General features: G+C 35.0%; 1 protein-coding gene across 1 annotated transcript in view; it reads right to left on the bottom strand.

The window, feature by feature from the left end:
• COL24A1 (collagen type XXIV alpha 1 chain) overlaps positions 1-16,915 on the bottom strand; it is a 354,155-nt gene that overhangs the window by 250,398 nt on the left and 86,842 nt on the right. Inside the window, exons 9-13 of the mRNA XM_051999253.1 lie at positions 14,197-14,241; positions 8,458-8,511; positions 6,941-6,985; positions 4,692-4,745; positions 1,089-1,133 (exon numbers count right to left, since the gene is read on the bottom strand). Of these exons, the coding sequence (XP_051855213.1) occupies positions 1,089-1,133; positions 4,692-4,745; positions 6,941-6,985; positions 8,458-8,511; positions 14,197-14,241 (243 nt within the window). The remainder of the gene's footprint in view (positions 1-1,088; positions 1,134-4,691; positions 4,746-6,940; positions 6,986-8,457; positions 8,512-14,196; positions 14,242-16,915) is intronic.

Genomic DNA, 16,915 nt, shown 5'->3' on the forward strand with positions numbered 1-16,915 from the left:
TTAATCTTTTCAGCAACAGAAATCAGCTTCCACAATTGTTAAAGGAAAAGGGAAGAAGCATATATTTAGTTCTTACTGTATGCCAGTTAGTGTGCTAAGTGATTTTTTATAAATTTTATCCCATTTATTCTCATAATGACCTTGGAAGGTAAATACTATCATTTCCATTTTACAGATAAGGGAACTGAGATAAAGAGAGGTTAAGTAACTTTTACAAGTTTGTATAGTTGGTATCTAATGCAGGATTTGAACTCCAGACCCAGAGATCTATCTGTCATACCATCAGTTATTGTTCAATTGAGTCTGACTCTTCATGATCCTGTTTGGGATTTTCTAAGCAGAGGTACTGGAGTGTTTTTTATTTCCTTCTCCAGCTCATTTTACAGATGAGGAATCTGAGACAAACAGGATTAAGTGACTTGCCCAAGATCACACAGCTAGTCAAAGTCCGAGGTCGGATGTGAACTCATGAAGATGAGTTATTCTATGCACTTTGGCATCATTCTGAAGCCTTATCACCACCTGGCTCTCCTGTACTATACTACCTAGCTACCTTTAATCATTAAGAAACAAGAGCTTAATAATTCCCTATTTTAAAAAAATAGTTTAAAACTTTAGACTTTCTATAATAATAACAATAACAGCATCATACATAGCATTACTGTAATTAACATTGACTTAATGTTTTTACAGAGCTTTAAGACTTGCAAAACATTTTACAATTTTCACCCCATTTGATTCATTCAACAACCTTGTGAGTTGGATTGTTATCATTATCTGTATTCAGCAAATGAGAAAATTATGACCGAGTAAAATTTAGTCATTTTCCCAAAATGGCACAGATGGTAATCTGAAGCAGAATTTGAACCAACTTCTTGATGTCAAGTCTAGAACTTCAGCCACCAATCACACCCTCCTAGCTGCCCTATTAGTGAAATGACTTACTGTGTGCTGAACAAGCTCTTCATGTAACAGAAATCTGATCTTTTGAAGGAGAAATGAATCCACATTCACATGTGTTTTTAATTTTTAATAGATTAGAATTAGAAATAGGCAATCTAAAGTAAGTTAGAAATGAGATCAATTACCTGTCTTCCTTTTGGACCCTTTCTTCCACGCTGTCCAGGAACTCCCTGTAATATAGAGATGACATGTAATATGGACTTTTGCCCTAAGTAACTAAATTATATGCTATTGTTGCTTCCAATTGACAAGTAAAGAAACATATCAACAATAAAAGTTTGTTATAAGGGATGACTTTTGGGGAAGGGAGAAAAGATATATCAAGAAATATATAGGCAACATAAAATAAAGAAGTTAATGATGTTTTTAGAAAAAGATATTTTGTATAGCTTTTCTTGTTTGACAGGACTAGATGTGTTTTTATTAAATTGCGGCTGAATTCAAATCAGATATAATCTCTGCCTGCTATTTTGTTCAGCTTGTGAAATCAGTCTGGTTCAGGAGGTTTGAAGCAGATAATTCCCATCATGCCAAACAAATGTTCTAAGGATTTGAGGTAAACCATTCATATTTTTTTAAAAAATTAGAAACAAGCATTTTTCATTCCAATTTACTCCCCTTCACATTATCTGTGATCAAATGTAAGTTTTTTTTCTGATCCTTGAACAAGACATCCCTTCTCCAGACACCAGGCATGTTCACTGGTTATCCCCAATGTCTGGAACTTCTTTTCTCTTCATCTTCACTGTCTGAATTCCCTCAGACCTAACCAACATCTCACACTCTACATGAAGCCTTTCCAAAATCCCTCTTAATTTCAGCACCTGCCTTTTGAGATGGCCCCCATTTTATCCTGTATGTAACTTGTTTGAAGATAGTTGTTTGGATCTCCCATTAGACTTTTGAGGGCAGATTCTATTTTTTGCCCTTCTTAGCATAATGCCTGGCACATGCCTTGTCAACTTGGGGTTAAAGTAAAGTTTAAGTTAAAGAATGAGTTAAGATCTTCCCCCAAATAGATTTACTTCTACTAATTCCTGTCAAAAAAAAGGGGGGGGGAGTTTCTTACATAATTGTAAAATGGAGAAGATTTTAGCCAAATTATAAAGACAACTCTAATAGAACAAAAGCAAGAAAATGATAAGATATATTCAATTTGGTGAAAAATGATATATTCTACTCATTCTTCTTTAGCTAGCTCATTTATCAGTTTATGGTAAGGGACCAGAGAACATGCAAGAAGAGACATGACAAAGAAAGACCACCAATGGAAGGAGCTTAGCTCCTACTCCCACCCATGCTCCAAATCCCCCCCTACACACACACACACACACCACTTAAGAGGGAACCAGCTATCTACTATTTGATAGTAGGTGTGGGGTTTGGTCACTTAGTTGATCTCAGGCTTTTTTTGTCCTTCATTCTTGAAAAGAACCATCTTATCAAGGAAGTAATACATAAATCCAACTTATTTTCAGGACAAAGCAAGATCCAGTGACAAGATACAGATCAGTACTGCTGGAGATGGGCCTGAATACAGTGGAGATCTTGGCCTTTTTAAGCTAAGGTCATTAACAGGTCTCGGTATGACTGAAGCTATAGCCATCCAGTGATTTAAGGCTAGGTAAGAAATGAGGCAGAGAATGATCTTCCACTTAGTTACCAAAAAAAATTCAGTCTGGGAGGGGAAGACCTTTAGGGTTTCTGATCAAAACAGAAATAATTGCCATTTACATTCTGCTGCAACATTCTGCTGGCTTGAACATCTCCGTGTGTATGCCCGAAATTTGGTTGATTCATTCTCTAAAATATTTCCTTCCCTTCCCCTTCTTTTCATTCACAAAGACCAACATTCCAGTTGAACGCCAGTTCAGGCCCTCAACGCCTTTACCTATGTAGTTATGAAACCCTGATTCATCTCTCAGCTTCTAGTTCCTCTCCTCTATTTATCTTAGATGCCAAATTAATCTGCCTAAAACACAGGTCTGACCATGCAATTGCTAGGCTAACCATTAGTGGCTCCCTAAGACTAGGGATAAAATACCTCAGTTTGGCATTTTGCCTACCTTTCCAAGTATTTTATTATTGTCCTTCACTTATTGTACATTCCAGCTAAATGAATTGATGTGCTCTTTTCATCTCTATGACCTTTTACAGGCTATCCTCTAGTCCAGCCTTTTAAAATCTACTAGTTTAGTACCATCTCCAGATATCTATCTGAATGCTCTTAGATGTTAGCACTCTCTGTTTTCAAATTATTTGGTGCTTGTTTATTTATTTGTTTATATATTATATCCTCCAGTATAATATAATCTTAGGGATAGAGAATATTGTTCATCCTAAGCATCTCTTAAGCATGTAAGAAAAATATAGTTGGTGCTTTATATACATACCTAATTGGATCAATAATCTTCTAGTGGGGATTCCTGGATGTAGAGAACTAGAAGGTATCTTAGAAATCATTGAGTTCAACCCTCTCATTTTACAGATGAGGAAACTGAGGCTCAGAGAGATTAAATGACTTTCCCAAAGTCATAGGTAGTGACAAAATTAGGATTTGAATCTAGCTCCTCTGACTGTAAATACAATACTCTTCTCCACTGTTCCATGCTGGACATGCTCCTGGTATTTTTCCGCACTACAGATTTTTGTGACTCTCCAAAGCTTCCATTTCTTACTTCCTCTTTTAACTAAGTTATATAAATACTATGAAAGTTAGGTTCTTGACCTAGATCTCATGTTTTATTTATATATTTATTTATATACATATACACACATACATACATGCATATACATGCACACATAACACAACATAAAAAAGCATGCACACAAGTATGCATGCACATTTTTGTGTACACACATGTGTGCACATATCTATACATATGTGGGTTTACAAATAGATCTGTGATCTCATTGATAAAGGATATTTTCTCTAATGATGAATATCTCAAACCATCTCTTCTCACTCATCCTGTGCAGCTCATCCACAGTCTCCCATAAACTTGCCATAATAGGTCTACCCAACATCTTGGGTAACGTTTGAGATTCTTTTCACATTAAAAGATCCATATGAAATATGAACTTCTTGGGCTGTCCCTCCAAATACAAATTTTGTGTCTAATCAATCAATATTTTTTCATTCAATTTGTTTTTCTATGTTGATTAGTTAAGCGTATTTACAATAGTAGAATTTACTAAGGACAGTACCTAGAATTTTAAGATTTGGTACTATTTGCCTTTCTTTGTATCCCCAGCCCTTAGCACTGTGTTTAGCACAAGGCAGAAACATAATAAATGTTTATTGCCTTGTTGTTTTTCCCTCTCTTTTTGCCACTTCCTCCTTGATTTATTCATATCAAGAAATATTTGCTCCCCTTTTCCTACCACTCTTGTGAAGGTTACCCATCCCTAGATGTGGCTTTATTTATATATAAGGATGGGTAAGCAAGGATTGAGTTGGAAGGAAAAATCCTGATGTATTATCAGCTAGGAAGGTGTGCTGACATCATTATAACTATAATAAAAATATTATTATAACCATTTTGTACACAAAGAAAAGCCTATGTTTATAATTTTTGTTAATCCATTTTTGTGTTAAAAAATAACAATTTTATTCCCTAAATGCAAAATACTTGCAAAGAACCATATACCATGAATTTATGTGCTATGTTCATCATAAATATATTACTTTTAAAATAAACTTTTATTTTAAAAATTGACAAACTTACTCTTTCTCCTTCAGGTCCCGGTTGTCCTGCCATGCCAGGAGAGCCAATGAAGCCCTTAAAAGACATGACAAAAATTAAGTAGCTATATTGAAATATTGATAAAATAGAATTTATCAATATAAATATTAGCAAAAACATAATATAATTTACTAACTTAAATGTCAGTAAAACCTAATATGTGTTAATATAAATATTAATAAAATATTATATAATATGCATTTACATAATCTCATTTCTATTAATGAGAAATGGTCAATTTAAAAGGAGACATCATTTCATTCTTCCCTATTTCTCTTCCAGGCAATACAATTTAATCAAGAAATTTATCAAATTTATACTGGCCTAGTGTTATGGGACTCCCATAAGTGTATAATTCAGATCTTTAAATTTAGAATGTAATCAGGTGAATGGGACATTCACATTAAAAATGATTAATAATACAAAGTAATATATACCAAGAACCATGTGAGTGATATATATGAGGTATTATCTGATGTCAGATTCACACTGGAGGCTGGCTTATATTGGGAAAGTTTCATTCACAGAGGACTTTTTGGGTCTTAATGAATGAATAGAAATTATCAGGGCAGGAAGGTAACAAGAAAGAAAGTATTAAATGATGTGATTGGGGATTCAGTCCAGAGAAGAGACAATAAAGAGAGGCACAAGAGCTGACATCAAGCATTTCAAATTCTGTCATACAGAAGGAGGATTAAATTGATTCATGGATGGAATTAGGCAAAAAAGTAGAAAGATGAAGAGTTACATTTCAGCTTGATCTTAAAAAAAAAAATTCTACCATCTTTAAAGCTCTCTCTGAATAGGACAGGAGGCTACAGGAGGTATTTGATTATCCTTCACTCCTGAGAGATGAATGCTATCAATGGGATTCCTGTTTATGAATGGGTTGCATTAAATGCATTCCGAGTCCCTTCCAACTCAGAGACTCTGTCCTTCTGAGGCTATGCCAAAAGTTGTTGGGATTAGAATGACAATTGTGTGGCCTTTGAACATTCAGTGTCATCAGCTGAGTTTCTGGTAAATGCAATGTTTTCAGTGACTTTGTGTTTAAATACAGCTGGCTTTTGTTTTATGTTATCCAGCTGGAGAGTTGTTTGTAAAGAGGGCCAAAACAGCTTAATTGAGCTTACACTTAACTCAGTAAGCATAGGGAACCTAAACATTCAAATCTCTGCTCTGCTTGGGTGAAAACACAATGCCTCACAAGTAAGGATTTCAAAGTGCTTTTGAAGTCAGTAAAATATAGATGAAGAATTCAATGAGTTAGGTACAATAGGTGCATAATAGACTGAGCAAAGTAGCAAAAAGATCAGACTCTTGCTTGCCTACCCACGTGCCAACAATTTATTCATTGCCTACTATACATATGGCATTGTGTTAGGTGCTGGAAATACAAAAAGATCTTTTGGGGGCCAGAAAGACATAGATATAGAACATGAACAGATACATATAGTAGAAAGTTATAGAAGTCAAGGAGAGAACCAGACAGAGAAATTGTGTGGCAAGACAAAACTCTTACTAGTAGAGAAGGGGAAAGCTTTCCTTGCCTAAATTAAACATTGAAAGAATGTAAAGTTTTTTAAAAGTAAAGATGAAGAATTGCCTTATTGGCATGGAGGTTTGCTTGTGGAAATGGAGGGAGATAGGAGAGGATATATTTAATTCAGGGAATTCTTTGGCTTCAATATAATGCTTGTGTAAGTTAAAGCTTAGAAAAGTAGGGCAGAACCTTACTTGAAAATGGATTTTTAAGGAATCTATATTTTATCCTAAAAGCAAAAGAAAGTCACTTAAAGTTTTTTGAGTTGAAAAAAATCAGATATATGTTTTAAGGATATTATTTTGGAAATTATGAAAAAATTAGAATTAAAGTTAGATTTAAAAAAAAAAAGGCTCAGAACAAGCCTTCATGAATCTCAATGTATGAGGTATAAGAAATGACTAAAAACTAACAAAGGATACTTATAAGGAGAACCAGGAAAGGACATCATCACAGAAACAAAAGGAAGAGACATTCAGAAAGAAAGTGATCAGTAGTGTTGAAAGTTATAAGAAAAATAGGGGAGATGAAGATAGGAAAAAAAAAAAACTACCATTGAATTTGGCAAGTAAGGGATCATTGGCAACCTCTGAAGAAATTATTTAAGTAGAAGAGTTGCAGTGGCTATTAACACTTGTATGTGTGGATGCAGTTATGTTCAACAGAACTCTTTAAAATGATTACTTACTCTTATACCTTTAGGACCTTGGTTACCTTCTGGTCCAGCTAAACCCTAGTAAAGAACAAAAAACATTAACTATATATTATTTTCATTTCTTTTCAAAAGCCATAAAAAGCTGAATTAAATGCCATAAAAGACATAATTTTCACAGGCTGGGGACATTGGCTGGGGACCAATGAAATTCTCATAAATTTTTATGCTTGAAAAACTCCTCACTTTATATTAATGAAATGCATTGAGTTTTAGGTATTTAGATAATCTTTCCGGATCATCCAAAAAACATGTAAACTACTTGATGAGATTTTTAAATGTTTGACTAACTTTGAGATTGTAATATACAAAAAAGGAACTAAGACATTTCTTAACTATTTCTAAACAACCAAGCCATAGACTCTTGTTTATAATTTCTTTTGGTGTTTGTATTTCCTTTATTTGTGTGAATGGAAAAGTATCTGAACCAGACTTTGTAAGAAAACTGAAGGAATGGTTATTTTGAAGACTAAATAAAAGCCAGAAAATGGATACCCTCAACTCTCCCGAGTAGTATACCTGTAATATGCATCATGTGCCAAACACCATGGTAATACAAGTACAAGCAAAAAACCAAACAAACAAACAAACAAAAAAACAAAAACAAACCCTCACTGTCTCTGCCCTCAAGAAGCTTATATTTAAATAGGAAGAACACATAAAAGGAAGCTACATTCTTTCCCAGGCTACACTCACAACTCTCCAGACTTTCTCTATCATTCAAAGTAGTTTCCTTATTCTGGGAGTTCACAATACCACTTTAATTCCTTCCTGATTGGTCTGTGCCTTGCAGAATCTCCATTTTAAGCAAAGTGCCCAGGTTATTTATTTCTTCATTTTTCTCCGAGTTCTAATCTTTATTTTCTGGACTTCTTTCCTTCTCACTGGAATTTCAATCTAACCCTATGGTTCATTTCTTTATTCATTTCTTCTCAGAACTTACATTTTTAAAAAAGTTCATTAGCCAGCCTTGTTTTCACTTATCTCCAAGCTCATCTCCTTATTCTCTTGAATTTCTATACCAAGATCCTACATAGTATCTTACCCTCTTGGATTTCAGCTTTCTTTTGTATTGGCTTCTCCCATAAGAATGTAAGTTCCTTAAAGGCAATCACTTTGTGCTTGTATTTTTATTCCTAGTACTCTAACACATCCCAAACACTTAATAAGTGCTTATTAAGTTGATTTTCATCATTACAAAAACTTCAGAATAGAAAATAAAATAAAGCAGATGAACTTAAAAGAAGAATAAATTTTCAGATAAATTCTCCCAAGTTTCAATGTTTTGAGAGGGAAATTAGGCTAAGGGTTTATGATCTCATGGAGTAGTAATATTAACTCTTATCACAATCACACACATTGGCCTCTTGTCCTTAAAGATAGGACACCTTGTCAAAAGATTATTTGAATACTGATCCCATGGATGCAGAAGTATAAAAAGTTAAACAATAAAACAGAAATATAAGGACAAATGCAGAGCGTAGTTACTGCACCTGCCTGCCAGGGTAACCAGGTGAACCAGCAAGACCAGCCATTCCAGGAAGCCCCTAAAATTACAAAACAAAAATAACATATCAAAGCAGAACACATTTTTATATATTTGAATACAATATTCAAATTCAAGGAAAAAATTGAATCCCCATGCTAATTCCTGATTAGAATCTCCCTGGGCTATTCGAAGGAGAAAGGAACCAGTCATACCAAAAGAAGTGAATGAAAACAAGATAAAACTAGACTACTCGCATCTTATCAAATTCAGAAACTAATTAACGGAAAATGTGAAGTGACATTTCTGGAAAACCAGGTATATATTTACACACGTACACACAATGATAAATCTGACTAGAAAAGCAGTCGACTGTTAAGAAAATCAGATGGATCAGACAAAATCATAAAAGTAAGGATTTTTTTTTAACGGTCTCCTTCTGAATTAAAATTCCCTTCTTCTTCAACCATCCTTACAGTGTGCTACAGCTGCCTGAAAGGACAGCATCATATGGTGGAAAAAAACAGTGAATTTAGAACCCAGTGACTTGAGTTATTTCAGTTCTACCACCATCCAAGTGGGCACCCTTAAGGAAGTCACTTAAATTCTCTGTGCCTCAGTTTTCTTTCCTGTAATAATATCTGTAATCCCTATCTGACTAGGCTCCCATGAGACAATCTATGTAAAGTATTTTGCAGAGGTTAAAGTCCTGAATAATTGTAAGTTTATATATCATATCGGGGCAACTAGATGGTATAGTGTATAAAGTGTTGGGTTTGGAGTAGGAAGACTCCTCTTGTTGAGTTCAAATGTGGCCTTTGATACCTACTAGCTATGTGACACTGGGTAAGTCACTTAACTCTGCTTCAGTATGCTCATCTATAAATTGATCTAGAGAAGGAAATGTCAAGCCATTCCAGTATCTTTGCCAAGAAAAATCCAAATAGGGTCATGAAGAGTTGGATGCTACTGAAATGACTGAACAACATTAAATCATTCTTAGTATTAGCAATGATGATAATATCTATCTGCCTGGGTAGTCAGGAGCAGAATAAATTGGAAAGGCCATTTTTATTCTCTACTTTTAGCCCAGGCCCTGGAGGAATTAGAACTAGAAAAGATCGTATAACTTACTTAGTCCAATTCTTTCATTTCAGAGATGAGGACACAGACCTAGAGAGTTTCAAGTGATTTACCCAATGCCATACAAGTGTAAACTACAAATATGAGATTCCTAGGTCTTCCTCTAACTTTAAATCTGTTAAACTTTTTACTGCACCATACATATCAACTCTCCTTCCATTCTCCTGACTTGATGGCAGATAATCGATTCTCTACTAGAAGCAGAAGTAGGCAGCTAGGTGGCATAGTGATTTCTTCTAGTGTAGACATTTAGTCAACATGAATGCCTTAGAGCACAACAAGCATATTTGGTTTTTTATTTTAAAATTTCTAATGTTTTAAAATGTTTTTTTTTCTTTTTTCCATCTTTCCTTTCCCCCCCCTTTCATTTTATTCCTCCTTCCTTGCTTCCTCCCCCTTAACTCCTTCTCTCCCTTTTCCTCACTTATTCCTTCCTCCTTTCTTCCTTCTTTCCTCCCTTCTTCCTTTCTCCTTCCTTCTTTTCTTCTTCCATCCCTTATTCCTTCCTTCCTTCTTTCCTTTACTTATTCTTTCAGTTGTTTGATTTTAATTTAAATACACTTGTGCTTTTTAATCATCTCAAAAATGTCATTCTTATTAGTACTTTTTTCTTCTTGAAATGACTTTTGTTTTATTTTATTTTTTTTATAAGTGGCCATGTAGCATAATATATGGACAGCTGGTGTCAGAGAAGGAAAGACTACTAAGCCCAGAGTCAGTAAGATTTGAGCTCAAGCCTGACACATAATAAGGCAATTTATAAGTGTCAGTTAACAGCACTTAAAGACTTCTAAAATCAGATCAACTTTCTATAACAGGAGTAAAAAGCATAGGAAATACTTAGGTCCTACAAAGAAGATTTTTACTGAGTCCTTCTAGATGTAACTGTGATAATACATAGAAATCAACTCATCATACACCATGTATCTTAGGGAATGAGATATACATAAAAATACACAGGTAGCTCCAGACATCTAAAATATGAGAGGAGAGAAGGAAATGTTTTGTTTTGGGGAAACAAGATCAGAAAATCATTGATTAATCAATGGAAGAATTGGGCCTGTAACCCAAATCTGCCCATTCCTACTTCATATTCTAACTATTAGAGTGCACACAGATGGCAAAATGTACTTTAAAAGGCTTGTGACTAACTTCATAGTAATTTCTCTAGTGTAGGAATTTGGTCCACATGAATGCCTTGTAGCAAAATAGGCATTTTTGTTTTTTATTCAGCATTTCTGTTGTTTTTAAGTGGTTTTGGTTATTCCAAAATCATTTCAGATTTTTCATCCTTATTAGCACTTTGTTCTTCTTGAAATAACTTGTTTTATTTATTTATTTAGTAAGCAATTATATGGTAGAGTGTATAGAGAGCTGACCTTAGAGTCAAGGAGAACTAGGATCAAGATTTGCCTCCAATACATCCTAGCTGTATAAACCTGGACAAATCACTTAATCCCTGAGACTTTTAGGATCTTGAAATCAAACTCAGAAAGAAAAAAGGCCACTATTTCTAGCCATATGAAAAGATGCTCCAGTCATTATTAATCAGAGAAATGCAAATTAAGACAACTCTGAGATACTACTACACACCTGTCAGATTGGCTACAATGCCAGGGAAATGACATTCCTTCCTCCTTCTTCCCTTTCTTCTTCCATCTTTTATTCCTTCCTTCCTTCTTTCCTTATTCTTTCAGTTGTTTGATTTTAATTTAAATACACTTGTGCTTTTTAATCATCTCAAAAATGTCATTCTTATTAGTATTTTCTTCTTCTTGAAATGACTTTTGTTTTATTTTATATACTTTTATGAGTGGCCATGTAGCATAATATATAGACAGCTGGTCTCAGAGAAGGAAAGGCTACTGAGCCCAGAGTCAGTAAGATTTGAGCTCAAGCCTGGCACATAGTAAGGTGCCATGACAGGGAATGATAATGCAGAATGTTGGAGGGGATGTGGGAAAACAGGGACACTAATACATTGTTGGTGGAATTGTGAATACATCCAGCCATTCTGGAGAGCAATTTGGAACTATGCTCAAAAAGTTATCAAACTGTGCATACCCTTTGATCTAGCAGTGTTTCTACTAGGCTTATATCCCAAAGAGATCTTAAAGAAGGGAAAGGGATCTGTATGTGCATGAATATTTGTGGCAGGTCTCTTTGTAGTGGCCAGAAACTGGAAACTGCCCATCAATTGGAGAATGGCTGAATAAATTGTGGTATATGAATATTATGGAATATTATTGTTTGGTAAGAAATGACCAGCAGAATGATTTCAGAAAGGCCTGGAGAGACTTACATGAACTGGTGCTGAGTGAAATGAGCAGGACCAGGAGATCATTATATACTTCAATAATACTATATGATGATCAATTCTGATGGATGTGACCATCTCCAGCAATGAGATGAACCAAATCAATTCCAATAGAGCAGTAATGAACTGAACTAGCTACACCCAGTAAAAGAACTCTGGGAGATGACTATGAACCATTACATGGAATTCCCAATACCTATATTTTTGAACGCCTGCATTTTTTATTTCCTTCACAGGCTAATTATACACTATTTTAAAGTCCAATTCTTTTTGTACAGCAAAATAACTGTTAGGTCATGTATGCTTATATTGTATTTAATTTATACTTTAGCATATTTAACATGTATTTGTCAACCTGTCATCCGGGGGAGGGGATGGGGGAAAGGAGGGGAAAAATTGGAACAAAAGGTTTGGTAATTGTCAATGCTGTAAAATTACCCATGCATATAACTTGTAAATAAAAAGCTATAATAAAAAAATGAAAAAATAAAGAAAAAATGCCACTAAACTGTAATTAAAGATCCCTTGTACTTCATATTGATTTAGAAAACCATATGTTAAAAGTATCTATGTTCTATTATATTTTTATTTATTTTGTTAAGTATTTCCAAGTTACATTTTGATTTGGTTCCAACTGTACTTGAGTGTTGTATATTACCTGTTGGCCACTTCTATTCCAGGCAACTGAATATGAGTCACAGATGTGGTGGTCATCTGAACTGGCAGGAGAAATTTTCTCATTTGGGAATTCTTTCTACTCATAAAATCAAAGGTCCACTATCTGTCTTCCAACTTTGTAATTATATATATCTTCTATCCCATTGATAGACTAATAGACAATTTAGGCACCATTTCGTTAGATTCCAGAATGCTTGGTACATAGTCAGTACTTAATAATTGCTCGCTGAATTGAATTAGAGCCAATTAAGGTTTAAATCATAAGGTGTATTGAGCTCTGATGGCATAGAGCTCTGAGCCTGGAGTCTGGTCTCAGGTACTTACTAGCCCATGTAACTCTGGGCAAGTCTGTCTGTTTCCTCAACTGTAAAGTAGAAATAATAATAGCATCTACCTTCTAGTGTTATATAATCAAATGAGATATGTTTATAAAGCATTTATTAAAATACCTGGTAAATAATAGGTACTTAATAAATGCTCATCCCTTTCCCCCTTAAACCAAAAAAAAAAAAAAAAAAAAAAAAAAGGCATAGATGTTTTCTAATCTTTAAACCTGACTTAAGACTTTTCAAAAGAAAACAGCCCATTCAGGAATATATTACTTGTATTAGCAATGAGAGGCTTCTGGGTTGTGGTCAGAGAATTGCTGCATAAGCGATTTTTCATTTGTCTGTGAGGCATTTGGGGTTTCTGCAGGCAAATCCACACATTTAGTTAACATTGTGCCAAAGCTGTATTTCAGAAGTCATTTTTTTCTCCTCCCCGAGGCCTCCTCCCTGCCGCCCCTCTCATTTTCTTCCCATAATTACTCAATTGCTTTTCAACACTTGTTTTTTCCTCGATTTTCAAGAAACAGCCACTGCACCTGCTGTGGACACATGAGTTGCATTCTTGGCCACCCCTAGTAATTTGGAATCTTGAAATATGGTGCCTCAGGGACTGAAGAGACCCCACTCATCTCACTTCATCTAGGATTTTATAGCACAGTTGAGTGAGAGTGAAACACTGCCTTTCTATCCTTATTTCATGGACTCTCCTTTGGGGGTCATTTCAGCAACCCCCTTAGTTCTCTTTGAGGCTCTGCTAAAAGTTTGTCTGAGGCTTTTTGCAGGAACCTACTCTAATGATATTCTTGATATTAATCTCCCTTCCTCCATGTGTATCAGTTTTATACACAGCCACCTATCTAGTGGACAAGGGAGCATTCTTTGTTCTCATAAAATGATATAATAGTCATAGATGATTGACTTCTGATTATCTATCCTGACTGAAGGAGCAATAAGTCATTTTTACATTGCTTCAGGATGTTTGTTTGTTTTGAACAATAGTAGATTTCCCATCCTAACTGCATTTCACTTATACCCAATTAATTAATTTTCATTCATTAATAACAGCCAGTGTAGAAAGGAAACAGTCTTCTTAGAAAACAGCAAGAGGCCAAGCTGATGAAGAACAGAAGCTCCAAATGGATAATCCACACAGAGATAATAAAAAGTTAACTCTACTTGTAGTACATTAAATCTGACATATTAGGTAGAAAAAATAGGGAGAGGTTTGAGGAGCTCTCAATGGCTCTCCTGTTGAAAAAGATATATTTATAGGACTTACCTGATCACCTCGGGGACCAGGAGGCCCTGGATATCCTTTGACACCCTGCATGAAAGAAATAGGAGACTTAGTGTGAAAAAAAAATTCAGATATGCCAAATGAAAGTACAAATTCCAGCCAATCAATCAATCAATAAACATTCATTAAATAGCTATTATTATCATTCTGCCCAAGAATGACAAAATTGATTTTGGCCCTCAAGGAGCTTACACTCTAATAGAGAAGACAATATGTAAACAACTAGGTACAAGTAAGCTATGGCAAATAATCAACAGAGGGAAGGAGTTAGAATTAAAAGGGGTTGAGAAAGACTTCTTAATGAATGTGGGATTTTAGCTAGAAGTTGGAAAAGTTGGGGAAACCAAGAAATAGAGATGATGAGAGAGAGTGCTCTAGGAATGCTCTAGGAATGGGAGAAAACCAAAATGCCAGGAGTCCAAAGATGGACCATATACTCAGGGATCACATAGCCATGCACTGAATCCCAATTTCTCACATTTACATTCTTCACTTGGCTTCCTTGCTAAGAAGAATTTGACTTAGTTGATTTATCAGAGCCATTTTTATGGGCTTCATATTACCAGTAGAAGCAGTAGCACATTTAGGACTAAAAGAAAAATCAAACAAAATTTCTCCAGACCACCCCCTTTTCTGAAAATTCGATATCTAGTTATGCTTCTGTTACATTTGCTGAGGCTTGTCAAAGATTGGGGTTAGTTTAAATGACAATGAAATGAAATGCCTTTAGCCACAATCTGTTTGTAATTATTGCAAAGTTGGACCCCTTCCAGGCAATTTCCCTTATCCAAATCCTTGTCATAACATTCCCCAAATAAGCCAATATAAATGAGAGTGGTATACTCATAGGGTCATCAGAGAAGGTTCTAACAAGCTCTCTAGGAAATAAGTCGAATTAAACATTTTCTTAATCACAGTGAGAATGGAATATTATATTGCCTATTCCCAAAGTTGTGAGATGGTTGATAACCTCCTAGTGAGACATTTTATTTAGGAGAAAGAACTGAAAGAGAATGAGAAAGGAAGAGTGAGCTAAGAAGCTGAGGACAGGGGCAGAGGAAAGAAGACAGAGGAGGAGAGAAAGAGTGACAGACAAACAGTCAGAGGAAGAAAAAGGAAGAAAAGGAGAAGAGAAGGAGAACAGGAAAAAGAAGAGGAGGAAAAAAGGAAGAACAGGAAGAAGAAAAAGATGAAGATGAAGAAGAAGAGGAGGAGGAGGAAGAGAAAAAGAAGGAGGAGAAGGAGGACAAAGGAAGAGAAGGGAGGAGAAAGAGAAAGTGTGCATAGAGAGGCACACAAACTTAGATCAAGTAGGTTTGAAGCTGCTTCTGAATAACTTTGTTAGTTTCTCAATAACTGAGCCTTTCTATAAGATGCTAACTAGAACAAAAGGAAATAGCTATGGTCCTTAATACTTTTGCTGGGGTAACAATGACTATATGAATTAATTGAAGAAACTATTATATGGCTCAATAGCAAATTCAAATTAATATAATAATAGCCAGAAGAAACAAATGTCAAATGAAGTACAGAGAAAAGATTCATATTAATTATATGAAGTAAACCAGAAGAGGTATGTTTAGAAGTAGCTTTTGTAAGAGGCAAGAGTTACAGAAAAGCAGAGAAGACATAGAGGGTGTACTCACTGATAAAAAATAAAGAGACAGCTAGGGAGTAGAATGGGGAAAGTATTGGAATTGGACTCAGTTGTTATTGTTGCATTGTTTTTCATTCAGTCATTTCTGACTCTTTGTGCCCATAGACTGCATACCAAGCCCTCCTATTCTCCACTCTCTCTCAAAGTCTCTCCAAGTTCATGTTCTTTATTTCCATGACACTATCTGGCCATTTTATCCATTTATATTTTCTTTTTCCTTTTGTAGGTCTTCTCCTACATCAGAGTCTTTTCAGATCTAAATTTAAATCCTTCCTTAGACAGTTACTAGTTGTGTGACCCTGCACAAGTCACATAACATGCTTCACAGTTTCTGCAAGTATAACATGTATAATAAATAAAGTATGTAAATAAAATGTAAAAAAGTATAATAATAATAAAATCTACTTCACAGGGTTCTTGTGAAGATCAAATAAGATAATGTGTTAAAGTACTTTGTAAGTACTTTATATTTATAAGAAACAAAGATAAGCTCAGTTGTTTAAACATTAATCTTCAGGCATTATCAATATAGAAAAATAGAAATATCCTACGGGAAACTTGAGAATGTCAAGCCTGGAGGTGTAGGTTTGTGAATCATTCCAAGTAACTGAAAATATTTTAGAAACCAAGTGCCCCAAGAGACCAAGAACACAGCAAGAAGAGCTAGAAGAAAAAATGGAACCAGAGATATTCCATTATTATATTGAATCAGTCCTTTGTTTCTTGGTATCCACCCTGTTTCAAATAGGCTGATGGTCAGAAGTCAAGTTATAGCTGTGGGTATAGAAGGAGGCAGATCTTCAGTCAGCCACAAAAAGCACTATAGAAAACACTTTGCATATTTCAGAACACTATGTAAATTTGAGTTACTGTCATTCTATGTTAAAAGACCTGTAATTCACAGGCACTTATACAACACTGCAGCTTGTATGGATGCCTAAATTATTCAGATCTAAAACAAAACTGGGGGAATTACCCATTCTCTGCAATTTATTCCCTTCAAGTTTTGTATTCATTTGTTTGTCCAAAAAAGTATTAAAGGTG

This window comes from Antechinus flavipes, chromosome 4 (genome assembly GCF_016432865.1).
Source record: "Antechinus flavipes isolate AdamAnt ecotype Samford, QLD, Australia chromosome 4, AdamAnt_v2, whole genome shotgun sequence".
In the NCBI taxonomy this organism is placed as follows: Eukaryota; Metazoa; Chordata; class Mammalia; order Dasyuromorphia; family Dasyuridae; genus Antechinus; species Antechinus flavipes.